General features: G+C 36.1%; 1 protein-coding gene across 11 annotated transcripts in view; it reads right to left on the reverse strand.

The window, feature by feature from the left end:
* ELF2 (E74 like ETS transcription factor 2) overlaps positions 1–20,278 on the reverse strand; it is a 101,268-nt gene that overhangs the window by 11,901 nt on the left and 69,089 nt on the right. For 7 of the 11 annotated variants that reach the window (XM_004768501.2, XM_004768499.2, XM_004768500.2 and 4 more), the window contains one exon: positions 1,173–1,286. In XM_004768501.2, the coding sequence (XP_004768558.1) occupies positions 1,173–1,286 (114 nt within the window). Of the gene's footprint in view, positions 1–1,172; positions 1,287–10,201; positions 10,476–20,278 lie in introns of those variants that run through there. The other 4 variants (XM_004768504.2, XM_013064516.2, XM_004768503.2 and 1 more) reach the window with 1 other exon arrangement.

Genomic DNA, 20,278 nt, shown 5'->3' on the forward strand with positions numbered 1-20,278 from the left:
TGTGTCTTCAGTGAAAAGAAAGCACCTATAGATCATTTCAAAATATGTAGAAAAGGAAAACCTGCTCATTAAAGCCCACTGAATCTCATCTTCCAATATTTAAAATTGTATTTAATGTAACAGTCCTGATGTTTTGGGTGTCGAAAGCAGTATACAGAAACTGCCATTTGGTATTCTATTACATACAATAATGGTGCTCCAGCTTCCTTCCAATATGCATGAATAATCAGAATATGACATATTTCTATTTCAATTAAGAGACAGGCTAATAATACTGTTGTAGATTAATACATTGACCAATATGCCCTAATTTTCTTCTCACATCCCTGAATAATACAATAATACAGTTGCAGGGCCCCTGGGTGGCTCAGTGGGTTACAGCCTCTGCCTTCGGCTCAGGTCATGATCCCAGAGTCCTGGGATCAAGCCCAGGCTCTCTGCTCAGCAGGGAGCCTGCTTCCTCCTCTCTCTCTCTGCCTGCATCTCAGCCTACTTGTAATCTCTGCCTGTCAAATAAATAAGTAAAATCTTAAAAAAAAAAAAAAAAAAAAAGTACAGTTGCAAAACAAAAAGTATAGTTGCTCTTGGTATTTATAAATCCCTATAATAAGAAGGGCCAATATTATTAAGTCAAATTAACACTTGGACATTAATTAGAGGACAATGACTGTCAAAGGCAGCCTTAATGAGGGGAAAAAAAGGGGGGGGGGGACAAAAGAAAAGGAAACTCCCAGCCTGAAGGAGTATGAGGAAATGGTAGAAGCTATCTCCTCTCTCCACCATGGAAGGTTCTCTGGAGCTACTGCCTATTTATCACTAAATAAAGGCCAGAAAGTAGTCATGGGAGGCAAATCCCTCCACCCCATCTGCCATTCCCTTTAGGTTCCTTAAGTCCCTTAAGGACTACAAAGGTTTATAATTTACCCACAGTTAAGGAAATAAGACATAACAATATAAACAGCAATTTAACAAACATTTATCTGTCTATAGTGGGTATTTTCTGTATCATTTATTATAAAAAAGTATGTAAGACTAGGGAACTAAGTACTACTGTCACCGGTATTCATGCATAATAAACCCTGAGAACAATAATTCCCATGTATTTAAGAAGAAACCCATTTTAGATATGTGAAGTGATGTGACATGCTTATTATAAAGAACAATTCACATACCGGGACTTCTTGAATCCCTTAAGCAGGTAGGAGATTCCATATGAAGCAGGGCTTCAGCAGCTTCAATTGTCTTATCTGTACAGTGTGCATTACTGCTATGAACTGATGCTTCCACTGGGGGGAAAATAAGTTTACTCAATTAAAAATGCACAGAATACATTACTAAATAAACAAACTCGTGAATAACTCTAGTATTCGTCCATAAAATTTATTTACAGAAATAGTTTAAAAAATGATCTAGTATGTACTCTTTGCAAAACGAATGTTGATTATAAAGCAACTGAGAATGATCAGAAATTACTGAGAAATTTCTTAATCTTATCCAAAGGAAAACAAAGACCCTTGAAATTTGAACCCTGTATCAATTTTAGAACTAAACGAACTTGGAGGTGGGGTGGGGGGAGGATGGTTGTAGATTAACAGTCCTAGGAGGTCCATTATGTATTGTGATATAAAGCTACTGAAATCAATACCTTGCAGAATCACAGTCAGAAACATGTATTTCCAAGTTAGTTTAATGAATTAGTTTGATTCTTACACTCTCCTAGGTGAGTGCATAGCACCAGACACTTGGGAACTGTCTTCCCAATAAACTTGTCTCTTCAAGACTTCAAGAAACTTTTCTGCATTTTACCCAAGAAATTTGTTTTTAAAGTTTCTATGTTTGTTTTTTCATGAAGCCTCTTCTAATTCTGCCGCCTTCTGTAACTCTTTTAGCACTTACTTTATGATTTGTTGCTTGAATTACTTGTGAAACAATATACAGCAATCGTTTGGCTTTTCAAGTCCAACAGCTTGGGTCCTAGTCTCTGCTACTTATAATGTTACCCTAGACCAGCAATTTAATTTCTCTGTGAGGAAACTGATTTCCTCTTGCACAAAACAGGTGTATTACTTACCTCCTATAGTTGTGAGAATTGAGGAGATACCCATAAAAAAACATGTACAATGCCTGGCATATAGATAAGAATTCTAAATCATGGTAATTTCTTATCACCCCTGTAAGATTATACGTTCCCTGAGGTCAGGGGGAACTATCTTTAATTCATCTTTATATCTGCTATAATTTGTAATACAGATTTTTAATACAAGAGGTATGCAAGTATTTCTTTTATATATTAAAGCTGAGAACAACCCACAGACCTTACAGGGAAATTGGCCAATTAAGTACCAATTTCCCTGTAAGGTGATATATTAATTTCACACCCTGACTTAAAAAATATTGAACATTCTACTTAGTTCTGAAACATGAATATGTAAGTTTCTAATTGGATAGATTTTTCTCAAAATGTCCTCTAAAAAAGATTAAAAGGAAGGAAGTATTTGTATAAATTCCGTAAGCTATATTACAAATTCTCAAGTTCTACACACTAAAGATACGAATCTTTTAAAACCGTTTCCAGGAAACTTTTAAATGAAAAAAAAAAAAAAATCACTTAATCTCAAAATTTACCAAGTGCTAAAGCCTTAGCCTTTTGGAGAGCAATTAAAAAAAAAAAAAAAAAATCCAGAGACTGTTTTACCACCTGTTGCACATCATCCACACTCTCAACCAAGGTACTGGGTCTCTCCAGTTGCTCTTTCCATTTATGGAAATCTGCTCAAAGCTAAACAGTTCCAGAGAGGCAGCCAAACCTCTAAGTAAATCTATCTTTAGGTGACCCTGCTTACTCTTATCTGCAGCTTCACTGAAGCAAAGGATTCAATCAGTCCTTCTAGCTCAACTTTAAGAAACTTAGTGAGTATAAAATAAATTACCATTCTCAAGTAATTTTTCAAAATGCTTCCCCACAATACTCACATATACTAAAGAACCTTGGAAAACAAATTCTCAGGTTTTTAAAACTTATTCTAGGAACTTCATTCTTTTAAAGTCTGCTTGTGTTGCAATTTAGGTGTTGTCTTAGGTGCTATAAATAAACTACCCTCAGTAAATTAATTCCTTATGTAATTGTATTAAGACATACCCTAAAAACCTTACCATATTAAAATCAGAGCTTCAAACACTTCATACAGCAACAGAATTTTACCCGATTTTTTTTAATGTTTTCAGTTATAAACAAAATGAAATGTGCCTAACAATTACAAATGCTGCTGCCCTGGGTTTTTATGTAGCTTGAGGCACATTTATAAAACCCTGATTTCATGTTAATTATGTCAGTGGAAATTATTTCTTAAAAGTGTATTTTCTTGCTCATATTTCTGACCTCAAACTCTCCTTTCTCCCAAATTCAACATATTATTTCCCAGGACAGTTTTACACTTACAGAGCAAAACAAAACACAAAAAGAATAACATTTATTAGTTCATATTTTAAACTTAGGATGAGAATACCAAAATGCATACGTTCTCTGGGAATTATCAATCAGGAGATTTTATGTTCTATGGACAGTCAACTTTTGGTTGTTGAGCATTTACCGTGTATCAGACCCTGTGTTAGAAATCTGAGAGACAAATGTGAATAGATCTCTAACTTTGTGAAGCTTATACTAATAGTTTAGAAACATAAATGGTAGTATCGAAAACAAACAGAAGTAAAATATTTCAAAACTAACGAAAGCTATAAAAGAATTTAAACTTATTCTGTAAGCTAACAGCTTAAGTGGAGCACTGATTTTTTTTTTTTTTTTGGATGCTTACTGATTTTACTTTTGTCATTTTTATTAACTATAACCCCAAGCACATGCAAACGAACACCTAAGAGCGCATACTTAGGTCAATTATTACAACAGTGTACCTATCAGTTTCCAAGAATACTTTGCCATTTTGAAAAAGAAAACCCTCATCTTTTTCTTGTTGATATAAGTAGTTTTTGATAAAAGAAATTTAAGAAATATTTCTCTTATTTAAGTTTCTGTAATTTTTGAAAACTTTTCAATTCACTTGGTTCAGCTCAGTAATTCAAACACAATTTAAACTAGAATTATGCACAATTCTTAAGGACAAACATGAGTTTAACAGTGTTGTACAACCAGAGTAAGCAAATAAACTAGAATCAAGGGCTGAAAACTCCTTATCTCTTACTTAAAACTTGGTTTACTAGTATCTTTCTAGACATGTGTATGAAATTAATGGCACAATAAAAAAAAAAAGGAACTCGTTTTAAAAATAGAAACAATGAAGTGAAAAGTAATCTGGCAGGTATTATTTTCTACTTAAGATTATTTCTTGGTGTTGGGCTCAATCCCTTTTGAAGAAATAAATGTATCAAACAAATTTCAAAACAATTTTAACTTTACTCATAGTGCCAAAACTCAAATTTGCTTATACCCTCCTTTCCTACTGGTTAAGTGTCTTCTTGTTCCATTTCCAGCTTTCTAATCAACTGGTGTTTGTATGGTAGACTATTCCAGACTCACTCAACAGCTGTTACAAAATACCAAACTTGGTAATTAAGTCTGACAAGAGACATACCTCTCAGCTTTGCAGAAGAGAATGCTGGCAATGGATCTAGCTCATAACAAAGTTCTTAAAGTCAAAAATAAAAATTAATAGCAATTTAATTTGAAAGCAATGGAAAAAAATTAGAAAACACTTCCTTAAATGACAGTAGTATGTCCCTACAAGGAAGACCATAAACTAATAATACAAGATCATCACTCAACCAGGCACCTGACTTAATACAGCTAATCTTCTAAAGCCCCAAGGCATAATAGGTAAGTGAAAAATACAAATGAATACAATAAAAAGGGGGAAAGGTAAAATTTGGGGATACTCCATCTTGTCTTATTCCTCTTTGACTTTCTAATCAATAGTTACAATTTAAAAGTTTAGAAGGGAAAAGCACTAAGCTGCCTGATGAAAATATAACATCATCCATGTTATAATTTTTAAATTTCCAACAGCCAGATTTTAAAAAGTAAGCAGAAACTGAAATTACTGTCTTTCATTTAACCCAGTATATTAAAAAATATTGTCATTTCAACAGATAATCAATATAAAAGTTTTCCACAGCTTCAGTTTTTAGGTTTAATTAAAATTCTAAAAAATTAAAAATTCAGTTTCTCAGCCACTCAACAGGCACATATGGCTAATGCCTATGGTACTGAAAAATATACAGCTACTCTCAAACTTTTCTGGTCAACAGCAACTTTCATACTCAAATTATTTGAGGACGACAAAGAGATTTTGTTTATCTAAGTCCTATTTTTAGATTTTATTCTATTTCAAACTGAAATTAAGAAAAAATTAAAATATTTATCAATTCATTTCAAATAATAAATCTAATAACTTCCAAGTAATATTTTAATGAAAAATAGCTTTTCTGTAACAAAAAAATGAGTAGCTTTGTTTTACATTTTGGTAAATCTTTTTAATACATGCTAGAAAGTGATTAGATTCAGATTTGCTTCTTCATTAAATTGATGTAGTATCAAGACGTAGCCTCTAGAAAATTCTGATCACTTGTGAAACTGAAAAGCAAATAATGTCTTAGAATTGTCATGAAAACAATTCTGACTTCACAGACTCTCTGAAAGAGGCTCAGGACTCCACAGATCCTCAGCTCAGAGATATTAGTTTTTAAGGACTGCAACTATAATTTATTACCAAACAGAATAAAAACACCCAAATTCTATCCTGTTTCTCTAAGTTTTAGCGTCTAAACAGGGAGAGATGAAAAATTATGACTCCCTTTTCCAAGTACAACAGTATTCTGTCCACTTACACATAAAAGATTTTAGAAGTTTTTCATAAACACTTCTTTGCATCCCTTTGAACACTTAAGCTATAGATAACACAAGGAGTTTAAATAATTATCAGGAACATGTTCCTGCCCACCCTTTTCTCTGTTTTATGTTGAACTATCCTGCTTGAATGTTAAAATACTGACGTTACAATTTAACTCATTTTGCTTTTAATTTTAGTCCTAATGTTGCAGTGAATTCTGAAGAGTAATTTCTTAAATGTATATTCAAATAAGTTTGTGTTTTGTTTTTTTTTTTAATGGGGGCTGGGTGGTATAGTCAGTTAAGCCTCCAACTCTTGGTTTCTACTCAGGTTGTGATCCCAGGGGTCGTGAGATCCGCCCCTCCCTGGACTCCAATGGGCTCTGAGCTCAGCAGAGTCTGCTTAAATTTCCTTCCCTCTCCCTCTGCCCCTCCTCACTGCACTCGCTCTCTAAAATAAATACATCTTTAAAAACAAAAAATGAATGCCATTCTTCCAGTTTTATTTCAACACACGCTTCATTTTCTCACATCCTAAATTTTCATATTGATCTTTTCAAGACTGATAACCAGATACTTCAATTTACAGTAAACTGGAAATAAGATTTTCAAGTTCAAATTTCACAATGAACTTTGACAAACCAGACAGATTTGTTTTATCAGTGAAAATACTTAAGCTACATTTCCAGGAAACTCCCTCCCTCCCATTTAATAACGGCATTAAAGTAGAAAAAAGTTCTGGTGACCATATCTCTCAACCCAAATTCTCCAATTTCTCAATTCTCAGTTTCTCAAAAAAGGAAGAAACAAGTCAAGGAAAGTATACTTGAGAAGAAGGCAGAATATTTTAAATTGAAAATCTTCCAGAAAATCTAGATCACAATGAAGAAAGTAACATTCACTGTTCCTACAAACTAGACATTTGTTTTTCCTACAATTCACTATATATGTAAGATTAGTGTTTTATATATATATATATATATATATATATATATATATATATACACACACACACACAGACATATATATATATCTTCATATATGAAGATCCTAAACTATTTCATAATGTCATTCAACATATAGACCTGGCCTCAAATTCCATTTTGGCACAAACATTGGCTAGCACATACTAACCTCCCAATTCAAATATTTATTTACACATTGCATTGTTTAAAAAAAAAAACAAAAAAAAAACCCAAGAAGAAAAAAAAAAAGCCTTCACTTTCCATTAACTATTTGAACTAGTTATAATCTTAGTTATTAGAGATCACCTAGTCAATCTTGTCCTCTTACAAAAAAATGAAACCTTAAAGAAGTAAAGTCACTAGGACAGAGCTAGTTTAGTGACAGCGAGATGCAGATCCTCATCTCCTGACTTCAGGGTCAAAATTCTTTCTCATAAATAGCATTATAAGTGAAAGTTTTACAACATATGTCAAGTCTTCACAAAAACACTTTGTGTGTTCAAATAAGTGATTTTTAATAAACAAGCTTATTTATTTCATTTCATTCTTAAGACTCCTCTGACAGCAAAAATGCTGATAACTAAAGCTGAAGCTGATAGCTGAAGTTGGTTAACTACAGTTGATAGTTAAGCCTCAAAAGGGAGAAAATAAAAGCAAAAGTATATCACCTAGTACCTTAACATATAACAATATAGTAGTGTACTATTAAGTGCTTTAAAATCACTTAGAAACACTTATGCTGACAATATTTGACTAAAAGCTGATCTCCTCTAGAAGTTTTCATTAATATCAGTCATTATACACTAGTCATCAACCCATTATAGCAATCACTGTAGTTACATTAACATTTATATATTAAGTATATTTACATCTGTCTCAATTAGACTGTAAAATCTTTGTGAGGAAGAATTATGTCTAACATATAATTCTCTCAGAGGAATAAAAAGGTATTCTATTTTACAAATAAAAACTTCACACACATTACTCTTCTAACATCACTGGAAATTGGCAGCAATCTAAATTTTTATTAACTTGGATCCATGATTCCTCATCTTGTGGGCCACCTTTCCTTCCCAACTTCTCACTGAGTAATCTTTGGGTAAATCAGCAAACCTGTCTCAAGTTTCCCTCTAAAATAGGACTTGTAAGAGAGCTTCAAATTACATGAAAATTATTGAGGAAGTAATTTGGAGACAATTACAGGTAAAATATATTCTTTACGTAACATTATAATCATAAAGGAAACTTCAATTGTTAAGATTTGTAAATACTAAAGAAATGCATTAGGACCAGAAAACAACATTTAACTTTAAAAAAAAAAAAAAACTTTTATCAAAGGGAGCTAAAACTTGTATTTTCCAACTGTAGACTCTCCACAGGTTTCCATTCCAAGCAAAATACCTATATGTCACATTCAGCCTCGCTAATTCCAAAAGCTTATGAAAAAAATACCTCCAATTGGCAAATTAGCCCTCTAAACTTTACAATATTTTGCAAAATTCTGACTGCGGGGACTATGCTAAGGTTCTCTTGGTATGTTCCAATCACTGTAAACTCTTCAAATGTTCAACACTCACAAAAATATCATCGACCCACACAATTACAGGTATTGTTAGCACCAGTAATAAAAGACCAAAAATTCCGTTCCTTAATTCATACTGTGTTATTAATGGACTGAACATACACAAAAGGAACCAAGTTCTTATTTACTAATACTTAAATTCTTGCTCTTATCAGAAAATAACTGTCAAATGTGTTTCAGTCACCATGCAGTAAACTGTGATTTTTCTTTGGGACTTTTGAAACGTGTAACATTACATTTTACAGAAAAAAAAGTCTGGTCATTCATGTATCAGACAACACATACTTATATTATTCAAGACTTTATTTCAACTAAAAGTCCTGTTAAATTTAGCGATACGCATTATGTTCATGATTCTCCCCAATCAACCGAATCAGAGTTCCACCAATCAAACTACTTTTAGATCTTTTACAGCATTACCCTTCGGTATTTCCTACCTCCCAGTTCCCACAGTTGGCGGTATGAAATAGAACCCAGGGAAAGGGAACATGTATGCTTATTACTGCTATAAGTAAATAATATTCTAGCACTGCTACAGCGACTAAGAGTCCTCATTGCGCTGTCTGTTAAGTAAAGCTGCTTTTTCTATGTAACTTAAGTCCGTGCCCTTCCGCTGCAGCAGTGGCGCTGCACATCCCCCACCCCCGCGGCCACTTCCGTGTTTACACTCCTCTTCCCTCCAATTCCATGCGTACATTGTCAGCTTCACTCCCGCCCAATCTTCATTGGCTCAGCGCTGGCCCAGAGTCCCGCCCCCAGAAATCAACGTTCTTATTTGGAACATCTCCGAGAGCAGATTGGAACTAGGGGCCTGTCAATCCCGACCGTTCTGTCCTCTCCGAGGCGCTTCCGCTATGGTGGGAGGTTTGGGGGGGAGGGGAAAAGGGGGCAATTCCGTGCTGAGACTTCCCTAGGGCCAAGATTCCCTGTCGCCCACCCCACTCCTTCACATTCACCCACTGTTTACGAAAATAAACGTTCTTCTCTGATGCCCCCAGGCTCCAGGTCAGGGGTACCAAATATATACCGTGTCCTTCCCATTCTTCCCCTAAAAAAACAACCCACGAGGGAAGGGGCATTAAATCTACTTCTTCACAGCCACCCATTAAATGAGGAAAGGGAGGCGGGCCCCCGAGAGAAACATCCTCCCGGGCCATTCCACATTATTGAGTGACCCCTTCCAGAACCGTTACTCCTGAGCCTGCACAAGGTGGGGACGTGAAGAGGAGGGGCAGAGCATTTTTTTGGCGGGTATCGATCTACCGGACATGGCCCGGGGCTGCCTCGTCCACGCGGAAGTCGTGGATCTGTGAACCAAGTCTGAAAGGAGAGCCGAGCGGGGGTGGCGAGCGTTCACCGGAGAAGCCCGCCGCCCCCGACCGCGGGCAGCAGCGGCCTCTCCGGCCAGACAGCGTGGCAGGCGCAGCCGAGAGACAACAGCCTCACTCACTTCCTGGTTCCTCAGCAACTGGGGTGAAGCGCACAACTCGTCCGCCCCCGAGTCCCCAACTTAACTGCGGCTCGGCTCTCCAGCACCGGCTGCCAGCGCTCCGCCCGGCAGCTGCCGCCGCCGCTCGCCGAACACACCCTGAAGCGACAGCGCCAGATTCGAGGCAGGTTACTCTCCAAGGTGATCACTTCCTGATTCGTCGCCTCCATTACTTCATTCACTACCCCCCTTTCCCCCGGCCGCCCCAGTGACTGAGGTGGACACTGAACCCCCTGCACTGACCGCCACAGGGGAGACACCCCGCCTTCTGTGCACCCCCTCTCCTGCTGCACCGATGCACAGGAGAAAAGTTCCCCCGTCCTTACCAGCCCGGATGAGCAGATCCAGCTGGTTCGTGGGTCCCTCATGCAGAGACGTCGCCATGTTTATCCCGGGGCTGGAGCTGCTGCTTCACATTGACTTACACCGTGAGCAGCGGCGGCAGGGGAGGAGGCGGAACCCGCGGCCGGAGATACACGCCGTGCGACCGACACACACTCACGCACTCGCACACACTCAGACGCCCGGATCCTTGCGCGTCCTCCGACAGGAAGCCGAGGCCGGCCCGCCTCCCGCCGCGGGGCTGAGAAACCCCACCACCTAACGGCAGGGGCGGCGGCGGCGGCGGTGGCGGCGGCCGCCTCGGCTGGCAACGCGATCCTTCCGCCCCGCGCCCAGACAGGAAGTCCCGGACGCCCGCCCCGGAGAGCGGCCGCGGCCCACGGCGGGGGAGACACCTGAGGCTGGAAACCGCCCCGGGAGCCGCGGCTAGGACAAGGGCCCTCGGCAGGAAGAGGCACATTTCACGCTCTGCGGAAGAAAAGTCTGCAATTGTCCCCACTTTGGAAAAGAGCCATTAATCAAATTTTCTTCCTGGAAGAGATCTAATACCTAGTCCCACAGCTGTAAATAAAGGTGGCTATTTAACTTGTTTTGGCCGTTTCGAAGCTTATGCAACATGTAACCCGTCCACTTGAAAAGCTGCACTTTAAAACAGGAATACCAATAACAACAAAAAAAGAGGCATGCCTACAAAATATGCTAAAAGCTTTACTTGGAAAGTAAGGAGTTTCCAACTACTTTCAGAGGCCGACTTCGTCTTTTTCCCCACTACAGAACTGTTAAAGAGCACACTAAACAGGTATTTATTAGTAAACAACATGCCAGCCTCTGGTAGATTATCCTTCCCCCATTTGCTAGTCATGAAACTCATGTACCCTTTCATTCCTATTTTGTTCGTTTGGAAACAAACATTCATTTATGTCATCTCCCTTTTAAAATCTTTTTCACAGAAACTAATCCTATTATAAATACGTACATGTTAAAATACAATCGAGGAGGGAAAGGGGGGGATAAATTGCCATTTAGTGACTATAAATTTATTGACACAGAAAATCAAACCAATAAGATGACTCGGATGAATCTTCTAAAACAAACAAACAAAAAAAATGCTTCCCTGGTCCAAAAGAGGTTTGAAATAAAACGTTGCCCTAAAGTTCTTTCGACACATAATTTACATAAAACAGTGCTTTCTACAGAGTAAGTGCTCAATAAGTATTTGCTAAATAAACACCAGAAAAGATTCGGCAGTTACAAATTTAAGGTATAATACTTATGATCTGAATGGAATGAACTGTGCTGATAATCTTGAAGTGAAAAAAATTTCCAGTGGTAATACTAATGTACAATTTTACAAGTTTGCCCAGTGTGTCAGTGCAGTTTCAGAATACATATATACAGCCCATGACTTTTCTTTTCCTTTCTTCTAAATACTCATTTATTCTCCTGAAGCTTTCTCCTAGCCCTGCCACCATGATCTCCACCCTCCCCAAAAGAACTTATATGCCATTTCCAAAATACAACTCCTCTTGAAATCAATAAGGATCTTTCTTGCATTAGGTGAACTTTCACCTACTAGACAGAACTATATGATTGGTAGCTTTTTAAATCTATGGTCAATTTTAAAAAAGGGTCATCCATTGATGGGCAGCATCTTAACCTGAGACAGTTTACAGGTGGGATGTGATACAGAATATAGCAGTTACTCCTGGCTTTAGGCAGATCACCGAAATTGATAATAAACCTGAGTTTCTACTCCTATCAATCAGTAGATTTTCCTGTATTTAAAATGGAAAAGCAGCTTATTTTTTTCTGGAGGCAACAGGTTAACTTGGCTCAAGAAGGCATTCTCAATATGCAAGTCTTTTGCAGCCTGATCTGATGTGTAACTTTTACCTTATAATTTGCTTCTTGAGATATATCTTAAGTCAACAGTATGTATTTTATTATTTGTACATCTTAATTATATGTATTTACCTCAGCCTTATATTTTAAGTTCCAAGAAAAGAGAAACTATCTATTCCTACCTAATACTTCATTGTGTGTGTGTGTGTGTGTACAAATCAATTCAGAAAGACTGGAAAATATTCCTATATATTTAAAGTTCTCGTAAAAACACAATTCCCTGGGCTTTAATGCAATTTTGCCTTGCCACTGAAACTATGATTTCAGCCACCAATACTTCTTAGAAACCAAAAGAAGTATATTGGAAGTGGCAAGCTGCTGCTGGAAATATAAGTTGGTACAAACTTCCAGGAAAGCAGTGTGGCATTATATATAAAGAGTCTAAAAGAGGTTCATACATTCTGACCCAGGAGTTTCATTTCCTGGGCCTAGCCTGAGGAAATAAAACATTCAGTGGATTGTTCCATTAAAAATGCATTCGAAAAAATTTAAACAACACAGTAAAATAGTAAAAATATAAATGTGCTAAGATTTAAATATCTATTTAAATATCTATTTCTTCCCCTAATATGACTCAAGCCCTGTAGTACATGTGAATGTATGTATACACTATATACATGTGTATACATACACATTTCACACATACTCATCTGCACTTCTCAAGTCTTCAAGATTAAGCAGGTATTAGTAAGTAGAATAAAAAACAGTAAGAATAGATAGGGTAGGAGGTAGACAAATCATATTACGGCATATAAGAGTAAATTCATATTCTGCTAGTAACATTACAGAAAGATATCTCCTACATCAAAGTTATTGCTATATCATAGCAGGGGGAAAAAGATAAATAGGTAACTCTTACTGAAATAACAGCTCCTATGCTAACTGCTTTATGTTCACTTTTTTTCACATATTCCTCTCTGCGTTCCTATGAATTATATATTATTACTGCACTCATTTTATAGATGTAGAATCTAAGTTTCCTTGACCAAGGTCATAAAGTTAATGAGAGGCACGTCCAGGATTTGAACCCAAGCACTGACTCCAGAGTCATTACCTCCACCACTAGCCAAGCACCAAAGTAACAAGGCCTTTTTATCTCCATTCTCCATTTATATCCATTTATTCTCCATTTACATCCATTTTCTTGTCTGAAAATCCTTTTTTTTTTTTTTTTAAGAGAGTACACATGAGCAGGAGAGGGCAGAGGGAGAGGGGGAGAGAGAAACTGAGGAAGGCTCTACACTCAGCGCACAGACCAATACCAGGGTCCATCTCACATCCCTGAGATCATGACCTGAGTCGAAATCGAGATTCAGATGCTTAACTGACTGAGCCACCCAGGTAACCCTGAAAATTCTTTTATATTCCTCCCTTCAAGACATGGAACCCAAGACCCTTCTCCCTAGTGTGAGCTGGACTTAAAAGACTCCAAACAAGAGTGAAGGTGCAAGACTTCAGAAACTGTCTGCTTGATCTCTTCCTTTTGGGTCACTCTCTGAGGAAGCCAACTGCCATGTCATGAGTACACTCAAGTAACTGTGGAGAGGCCCTTGAGGCAAGAAACAATGGCATCTTGCCAACAGTCTTGTGTCTGTCCAGTAGAAGACCGATCCTCCAGCCCGAATCAAGCCTTCAGAGGGCTACAGCCTCACAAAAGACCTTGAGCTAGAACCAGCAAGTAAGCTACTCTCCAATCCTTAACTATAAAAACTACAGTATAAGAAATGGCTGCTGTTGTAAGCTGCTAAATCTGGGGCAATCTGTTAATCAGCAAAAGAAAGAAGGAACACAGAAGGCATTTAAACTCTCAACTTGTCACATTTCAGAGCTCAGATTTTAAAAAAGGATAAAGTTTATAAAGGACTTTAACTTTTAACTATAGTATCCTGATAATATAGTATCCAGTACAGTATCCTGACTATAAAATTCTTTATAGTCTGGGCATCAACTCTTTCATCCTCCAAGCTCTCCTTTTTGAAAATGAGTCTATAATATAATCATTATCATTAAAGTCTAATACAACAAAAAATAGATACCCTTGGCTTTTTTAATAATTTTATGGTTCCACAGTAACCAAAACGGAAAACATTCTTGAGAGATATTGTTTCCAATACCATATAAGTTGCAAATGTTTTTATTTTTAGATTACCCAGATGATTTCATTTATGCTTTCCATTTATCTCGTGTATTATACGAGATTATAAAATATTATATAATTATGTAATAATTATAAAATAGATTATACTAATTATAAAATATTACAGATTGGAAAGGAACCTAGAGACCACATCACCTAGAGTTTTTCAAAAAATAAAGAACCTGAATATCATGATCTGTCTTCCTGGCTACCATAAATTAGATATATTACATTTTAAAAACCAAATATATAATTGTGTGCTCTATTAGATGCTAATAAAAACAAAAGACACGGTCTTTAAAGTTTTTAAAAAATTGGGCTGGAATCTAAGGAAGTAGACATTCCATGCATTAATGTTATCTTCCTACAATTCAGGAGAAGGATGCCAGTTTCCTATTTTAGTAAGAACAGCTCTCTCTACCAATGTGCAAGTTATTTGAGAATCACCAATTTAGTCCAGTGCCCTCACATTATACACATGAGGAAACCAAGGCCCCAAGAAATTAAATAATTTGGTCATACAGTATCTTAAGATTTCAAGGTAAAAAATTCTATAAAATAAACTTCTATAAAACTTAGAAATTATAAAACAGATGAAAAGTTAAATCCATTTTACCACTACTGTATTTATAAACTATAAGTTGCAAAATGATTGCTTTTTTTACATCAAAAGCTAAAGCAATGGTTAATGTCTTTCTGACAAATTAAGGAAAAAAAATGAAAAAAAAAATTCGAGCAGTGAAGGGTGGGAGAACAATAAGAGAAGGCCAAATGGTCTAAACTTTTCTGATACAATTGAACTAGTAACTAAATTCAGAGCTGGGTTGTGATGTGTTGGACATGCTTAGGAGAAAAAAGTCAAGAAAACTAAGCTATAAGAAAAATAGGCCGAAGAAAGAAAGGAAGGAAGAGGGGAAGAGAGGAAAGAAGGAAGGAAGGAGAAGGGGAGGAAGGAAGGAAGGAACAAAAAGCATGCCTATTAAGGACAAACTGGAAATCAAGTGACTTAGGACCATTAAGTAAATCTTCATTCATCAGCCTTGGAAGATAGACAATAGAGGTAGAAGTAGAAACTACAGATTCACAGAGAAAAGATGAATTATTTCACATGTTTTCTGCTACTATTTTATTATCTATTTACAATTTTTTATACTACTGACTTGTTTTATTTAATAGTCAGATTTTATAAACTATTATTAGAATGAAGATATTTGGGAGTGCCTGGGTGGCTCAGTCATTAAGCGTCTACCTTCAGCTCAGGTCATGATCCCAGAGCCCTGGGATAGAGCCCCACATCAGGTCCCCCGTTCAGCAGGAAGCCTGCTTTTCCCTCCCCCACTCCACCTGCTTGTGTTCCCTCTCTCTCTCTGAATCGCTGACAAATAAATAAAGTCTTAAATAAAATAAAATAATAAAATGAAGGTGTTTGAACCCCCCAGTCACATATTCATTCATTTATTCAACAAATAATTATCTAACACTTAATTTGAGCAAGTTTCTGTCATAGCCATCTATTTTTATACCTGGTAGCACTAAGTTATGTAACAAAAGAAAAAAAAATTAAGCCTTCCTAATGCACACAGAACTCCCACTAAGGGTGAAATTCTTAGAGACAGTATGATGCATAAAATTGATTATACATGAAATTAGGGAATAGTGGCTATATAATATGTTTTTGGACTACCACCCAGGAAAGTTAAAATTACTTATATGCATAAAAGCCTTCATACATCATAGATTTTTAATGAGGGGTTCACAAAGGCAAAATTTTGTTAGTACTCTGCATTTTTCTAAAGAGAAGGACCATGGCTTATTTTAGATTCTCAAAGAGATCCATGACTCTTATAAGTTATTTTATCATGAGTTACCCTGGCATATGCATTTATGGATTACAAAAACTCTACAGTGAGTAAGGACTCAATATGTATGATTTTTAAGACTGGCAGTTTGGGGGCGCCTAGGCAGGTCAGTCGGTTAAACATCCAACTCCTGGTTTTGGGCCAGGTCATGATCTCCCAGTAATGAGATCAAGCCCCAAGTCGAGGGGACCCCAAGTCAAGCTCTTCACTCTGCACAGCTTCAGATTCTCTCTCCCTTCCCCGCATCCCCTCATACTCTTCCTCTTTCTCTTTCTAAAAGATAAATAAATAAATAAAATCTTAAAAAAAAAAAAAAACTGATGGTATGGTTTACATTCGTGTTTTCTGCATTTTACTTATTAAGTTATTCCTGGGCCAGACTCTCCTTGAGCTTGCTGACTCTTCACTCTGGTTTACACTAGGTGACACATTGCTTCTGATTCTTAGCAGCCATTCCTAGAAGACTGTCAACTGATACTGTAGCTAGTCTTTTCTTATGGGTATTACACAAACAACTCTTTCCAAACAGCATTTATTAAGCACCCATATGTACATGATATCCAGCAAAATGAGTTTAAATATTAGTTAACGATATCTATATTTTAGATAACATTTATGACAAGTGATTTCAAGGGCTTTGGTTCTTTATTCTCATTAGAGAATATATAGTATCTTGACTACTCTGGAAATTTTTTTTCAATTCTTGTGAACCTTTACAAGAGCTAATATATGATTCACATTTAGCATGTTTATGAAAAATTTACAGTGGTGGAGTTCTCAACTATGTTACCACTTTAAGTCAAATTCTATTTTGATTGATCCCTAAAGGAATATTCAGATTAACTAATTTCTTCCCCTCTTACAGTATAGCTTCTGCACTCTTCTCACCAAAAAGTTCCTCAGAGGTCAACATTAATTGAGCATTTAATTGCCAAACCCATCTGCCTCCTCTTAGTCTTCACCTGACTCGACTTCTCTTAACAAATGACATTATTAACCAGCCCTTACTGAAATATTTCCCTTCATTTGATTTTCATGAGAATAAACTGTCTGGCTTTGGTTTTTTTTCCTATTTGTTTCTCTTCAGTTGATGTCATCCACTTCCACACACCCCTTAAATGTGGTGTTCTCCCATAGTATGATCTTTAACCACCTTCTCTCTTCATTCTTCACTCTCTCAAGAATAGAATTTACTATCCATTCACTACCCGGGTTTCTGTACTGATTCAAAAATCAGTACCTCCAGGCTTGACTTATTATTTTTTTAGATCTAGGTTCTAATTTCCAATTATATTACAAACATCTTGGCTAACCCACTGGTACCTAAAGTTCTTTTATCTACAAAAATCTCCTTTGTTTTCTCTACCAAGAGCATTACCATCATCCCAGGCTACAAATCTGAGTCACCTATGATCCTAGTTTAAGAACTCATCTATTACACAATTTTTTTAAAGATTTTTATCCATCCATTTGAGAGAGAGAGAGAGAGAGCGTGCAAGAGAGAGCATGGGGGGGGGCACAGGGTTATAGAGGGAGAAGCAGGCTTCCCACTGAGCAGAGAGCCCAATGCAGGGACTTGATCCCAGAATATGACCTGAGCCAGAGGCTCAACTGACTGACCATCCTATTATACAATTTATTATATTACATATTATTATATATAATATATTATATTATTTATATTATATATAATATATACAATTTTTGAGGGGGATTTAAAACATACATGAAACTATAAAAAATAATGTAAAAAATAGTCACCTTCCCACACCCAGAACCAACAACTGTTAACATTTTGTTATTTATGCCTAAAGGTGTTTTTTCCGCCCTAAGAAATAACACATTACAGGGGAAGATAACATCTTACTAGCCCCAGTTTCACATACCATTCCATCTCTCCAAAGAAACCACTATCTTAGGTTTTATGCATATTCTTTCAATTTTTTACATTTTTATGTTTTTGTGTATGCATATATTTACAGGTGTGTGTGTGTGTGTGTGTGTGTGTGTGTATCCCAGAATAATATATATACTATTATTTTTGCATGCTTTGGGTACATAAATGACATTATTCTATATATGCCATTCTAAAATTTTCTTTTTTTCATCCAAAATTTACATGCTATCCATATTGGTATAAATAAACATAGATATGCTTTTTAGATGATACACATTATTCCAGTGCATCAATTTACCTCATTTTATTCATAAAATTACCTACTGATTGACAAATAAATGTATTTCCACTTTTACTTTCATGAACAATGCTGCAAAAAAATTCCTCTCCATGTTTTCTTAAACCTGTATGCTAGAGTGTTTCCACAGTATAGAAATTTTACTACAATAGAAATTACTATTATAGAAATAGTAATAGAAATTTTGACATACAAATAGAATTTTTATACAATAAAAATTATATAAGTGCATTTTTAATTTAAATGTTACTCTCTCCAAAGTAGCTATGCAAGTCCAAAATTCCACCAGTGATATGTTAAGAGTATCCACTTTTCTCAAATTCTTGTCAGTACAAGATATAATGAGACTTTAAAATTTCTGCCGTCTGTTGGGTGACAAGAAAACTATCATTCTTGAATTAATTTGCATATACTTAATAAGTACTTAGGATACTTTTTCATATACTTACTGGCTATTAATATTTCCCTTATAAATTAGTCATATCCTCTGTCATTTTTCTATGATACTTTTTGTCTTATTCATATGTCAAATGTTAACATATTCTAGATAATAATTCAGACATGTGTTGCAAATATCTTCTGCTAGCCTGCTGTTTGACTTTTAATTTGGTCTATCGTATCATTTGTCTTACAAAAATTTTAGGTATTGATGTAGTCAAATTAATATGTGTTTCACCTTACAATGTATGTTAAATAGTCCCTGGAATAAAAAGGAAATCATAAAGGAATTAAATATTTAAAAATGAATTACAATTAAAATATAATATATCAGATAGGTATGACACAGCTAAAACAGAACTTAGAGGTCAGGAGATGGAAAAGTTTCAAAATTAACAAGCTAAGCATTCAATCATAAAGATGGACAAATCAACAGAACAAAACCAAAGAAATAGAAGGAAAGAAATAATAAAGAATAGGAAAAATGAGTCTACGGCCATACCACCCTGAATAAGCCCGATCTCGTCTGATCTCGGAAGCTAAGCAGGGTCGGGCCTGGTTAGTACTTGGATGGGAGAATAGGAAAAATAACATAGAGAACAATAATTTGTTTTTAAAGAGAGAGCAGGAGAGGGGCAGTGGTGGTGGTAGGGAGAGAGAGAATCTTAAGCAGGCTCCACACCCAGCACAGAGGCCAAGGCAGGGCCTGATCTCACAACTCTGAGATCATCAAGAATTGGATGCTTAACCAACCAAGCCACCCAAGTGCCCTGAGAAGAATAATTTTTAAAAATAGTGCAGATTTACAAAACTAAAAGATGATTTTGAAAAGATTGATAAAATAGACTTGAGCAAGAGTTATCAAGAAAATAAAGTACAAATATGAAACAAAAGTGGAGAAATAACCACAGACACAATAGATACAAAAACAGTAAATCAGTATTATGAACAATTATATCTTAATTAAGTTTAAATGTGGATGAAATGCATAAAGAAGTTGTGTAAATTATAGAAGAAAAAATAAGTAATAAGTAGTAAAGAAATTAAATGTAAGCCAAAGCCTCCTCTCCGTATTTCTTATTAAAGTTCCTAAACTTAAAGGAAAACAAAGCAAAATGATGAGCAACAGGTATTTTTAAATGCAAGGATAGTTCAACATCTGAGAATCCATCAATTAACTGGCCGTATTAACAGACTAAAGAAGAAAACTTATGACCTACCAAAAATGCAGAAAAAGCACCTAATAAGACTCCATTCTTAAGTAGAACTTAACACAAAAATAAAACCAAAGGCAGAGATGGGACGTTTTTATATACTAAAACCTACAGTAAACGTTAAACTTGAAGTTGAAACTTAAGATACTTCCCTTCGAGATTAGGAACAAAATAGGGATGCCAATTAGTATCACTACTCTTCATCATACTGGAGTTCTTGACCAACATTATAAGAAAAGAAAAAGATGTAAGATAACCGGAAAGGAGAGGAAGTTTGAGTTATATCAGATGAGGTCCTCCAAGACGAGTAAGCTCC

Source organism: Mustela putorius, unplaced genomic scaffold (assembly GCF_011764305.1).
Source record: "Mustela putorius furo isolate JIRA1106 unplaced genomic scaffold, ASM1176430v1.1 tig00000083_pilon_pilon_pilon, whole genome shotgun sequence".
NCBI lineage: Eukaryota > Metazoa > Chordata > Mammalia > Carnivora > Mustelidae > Mustela > Mustela putorius.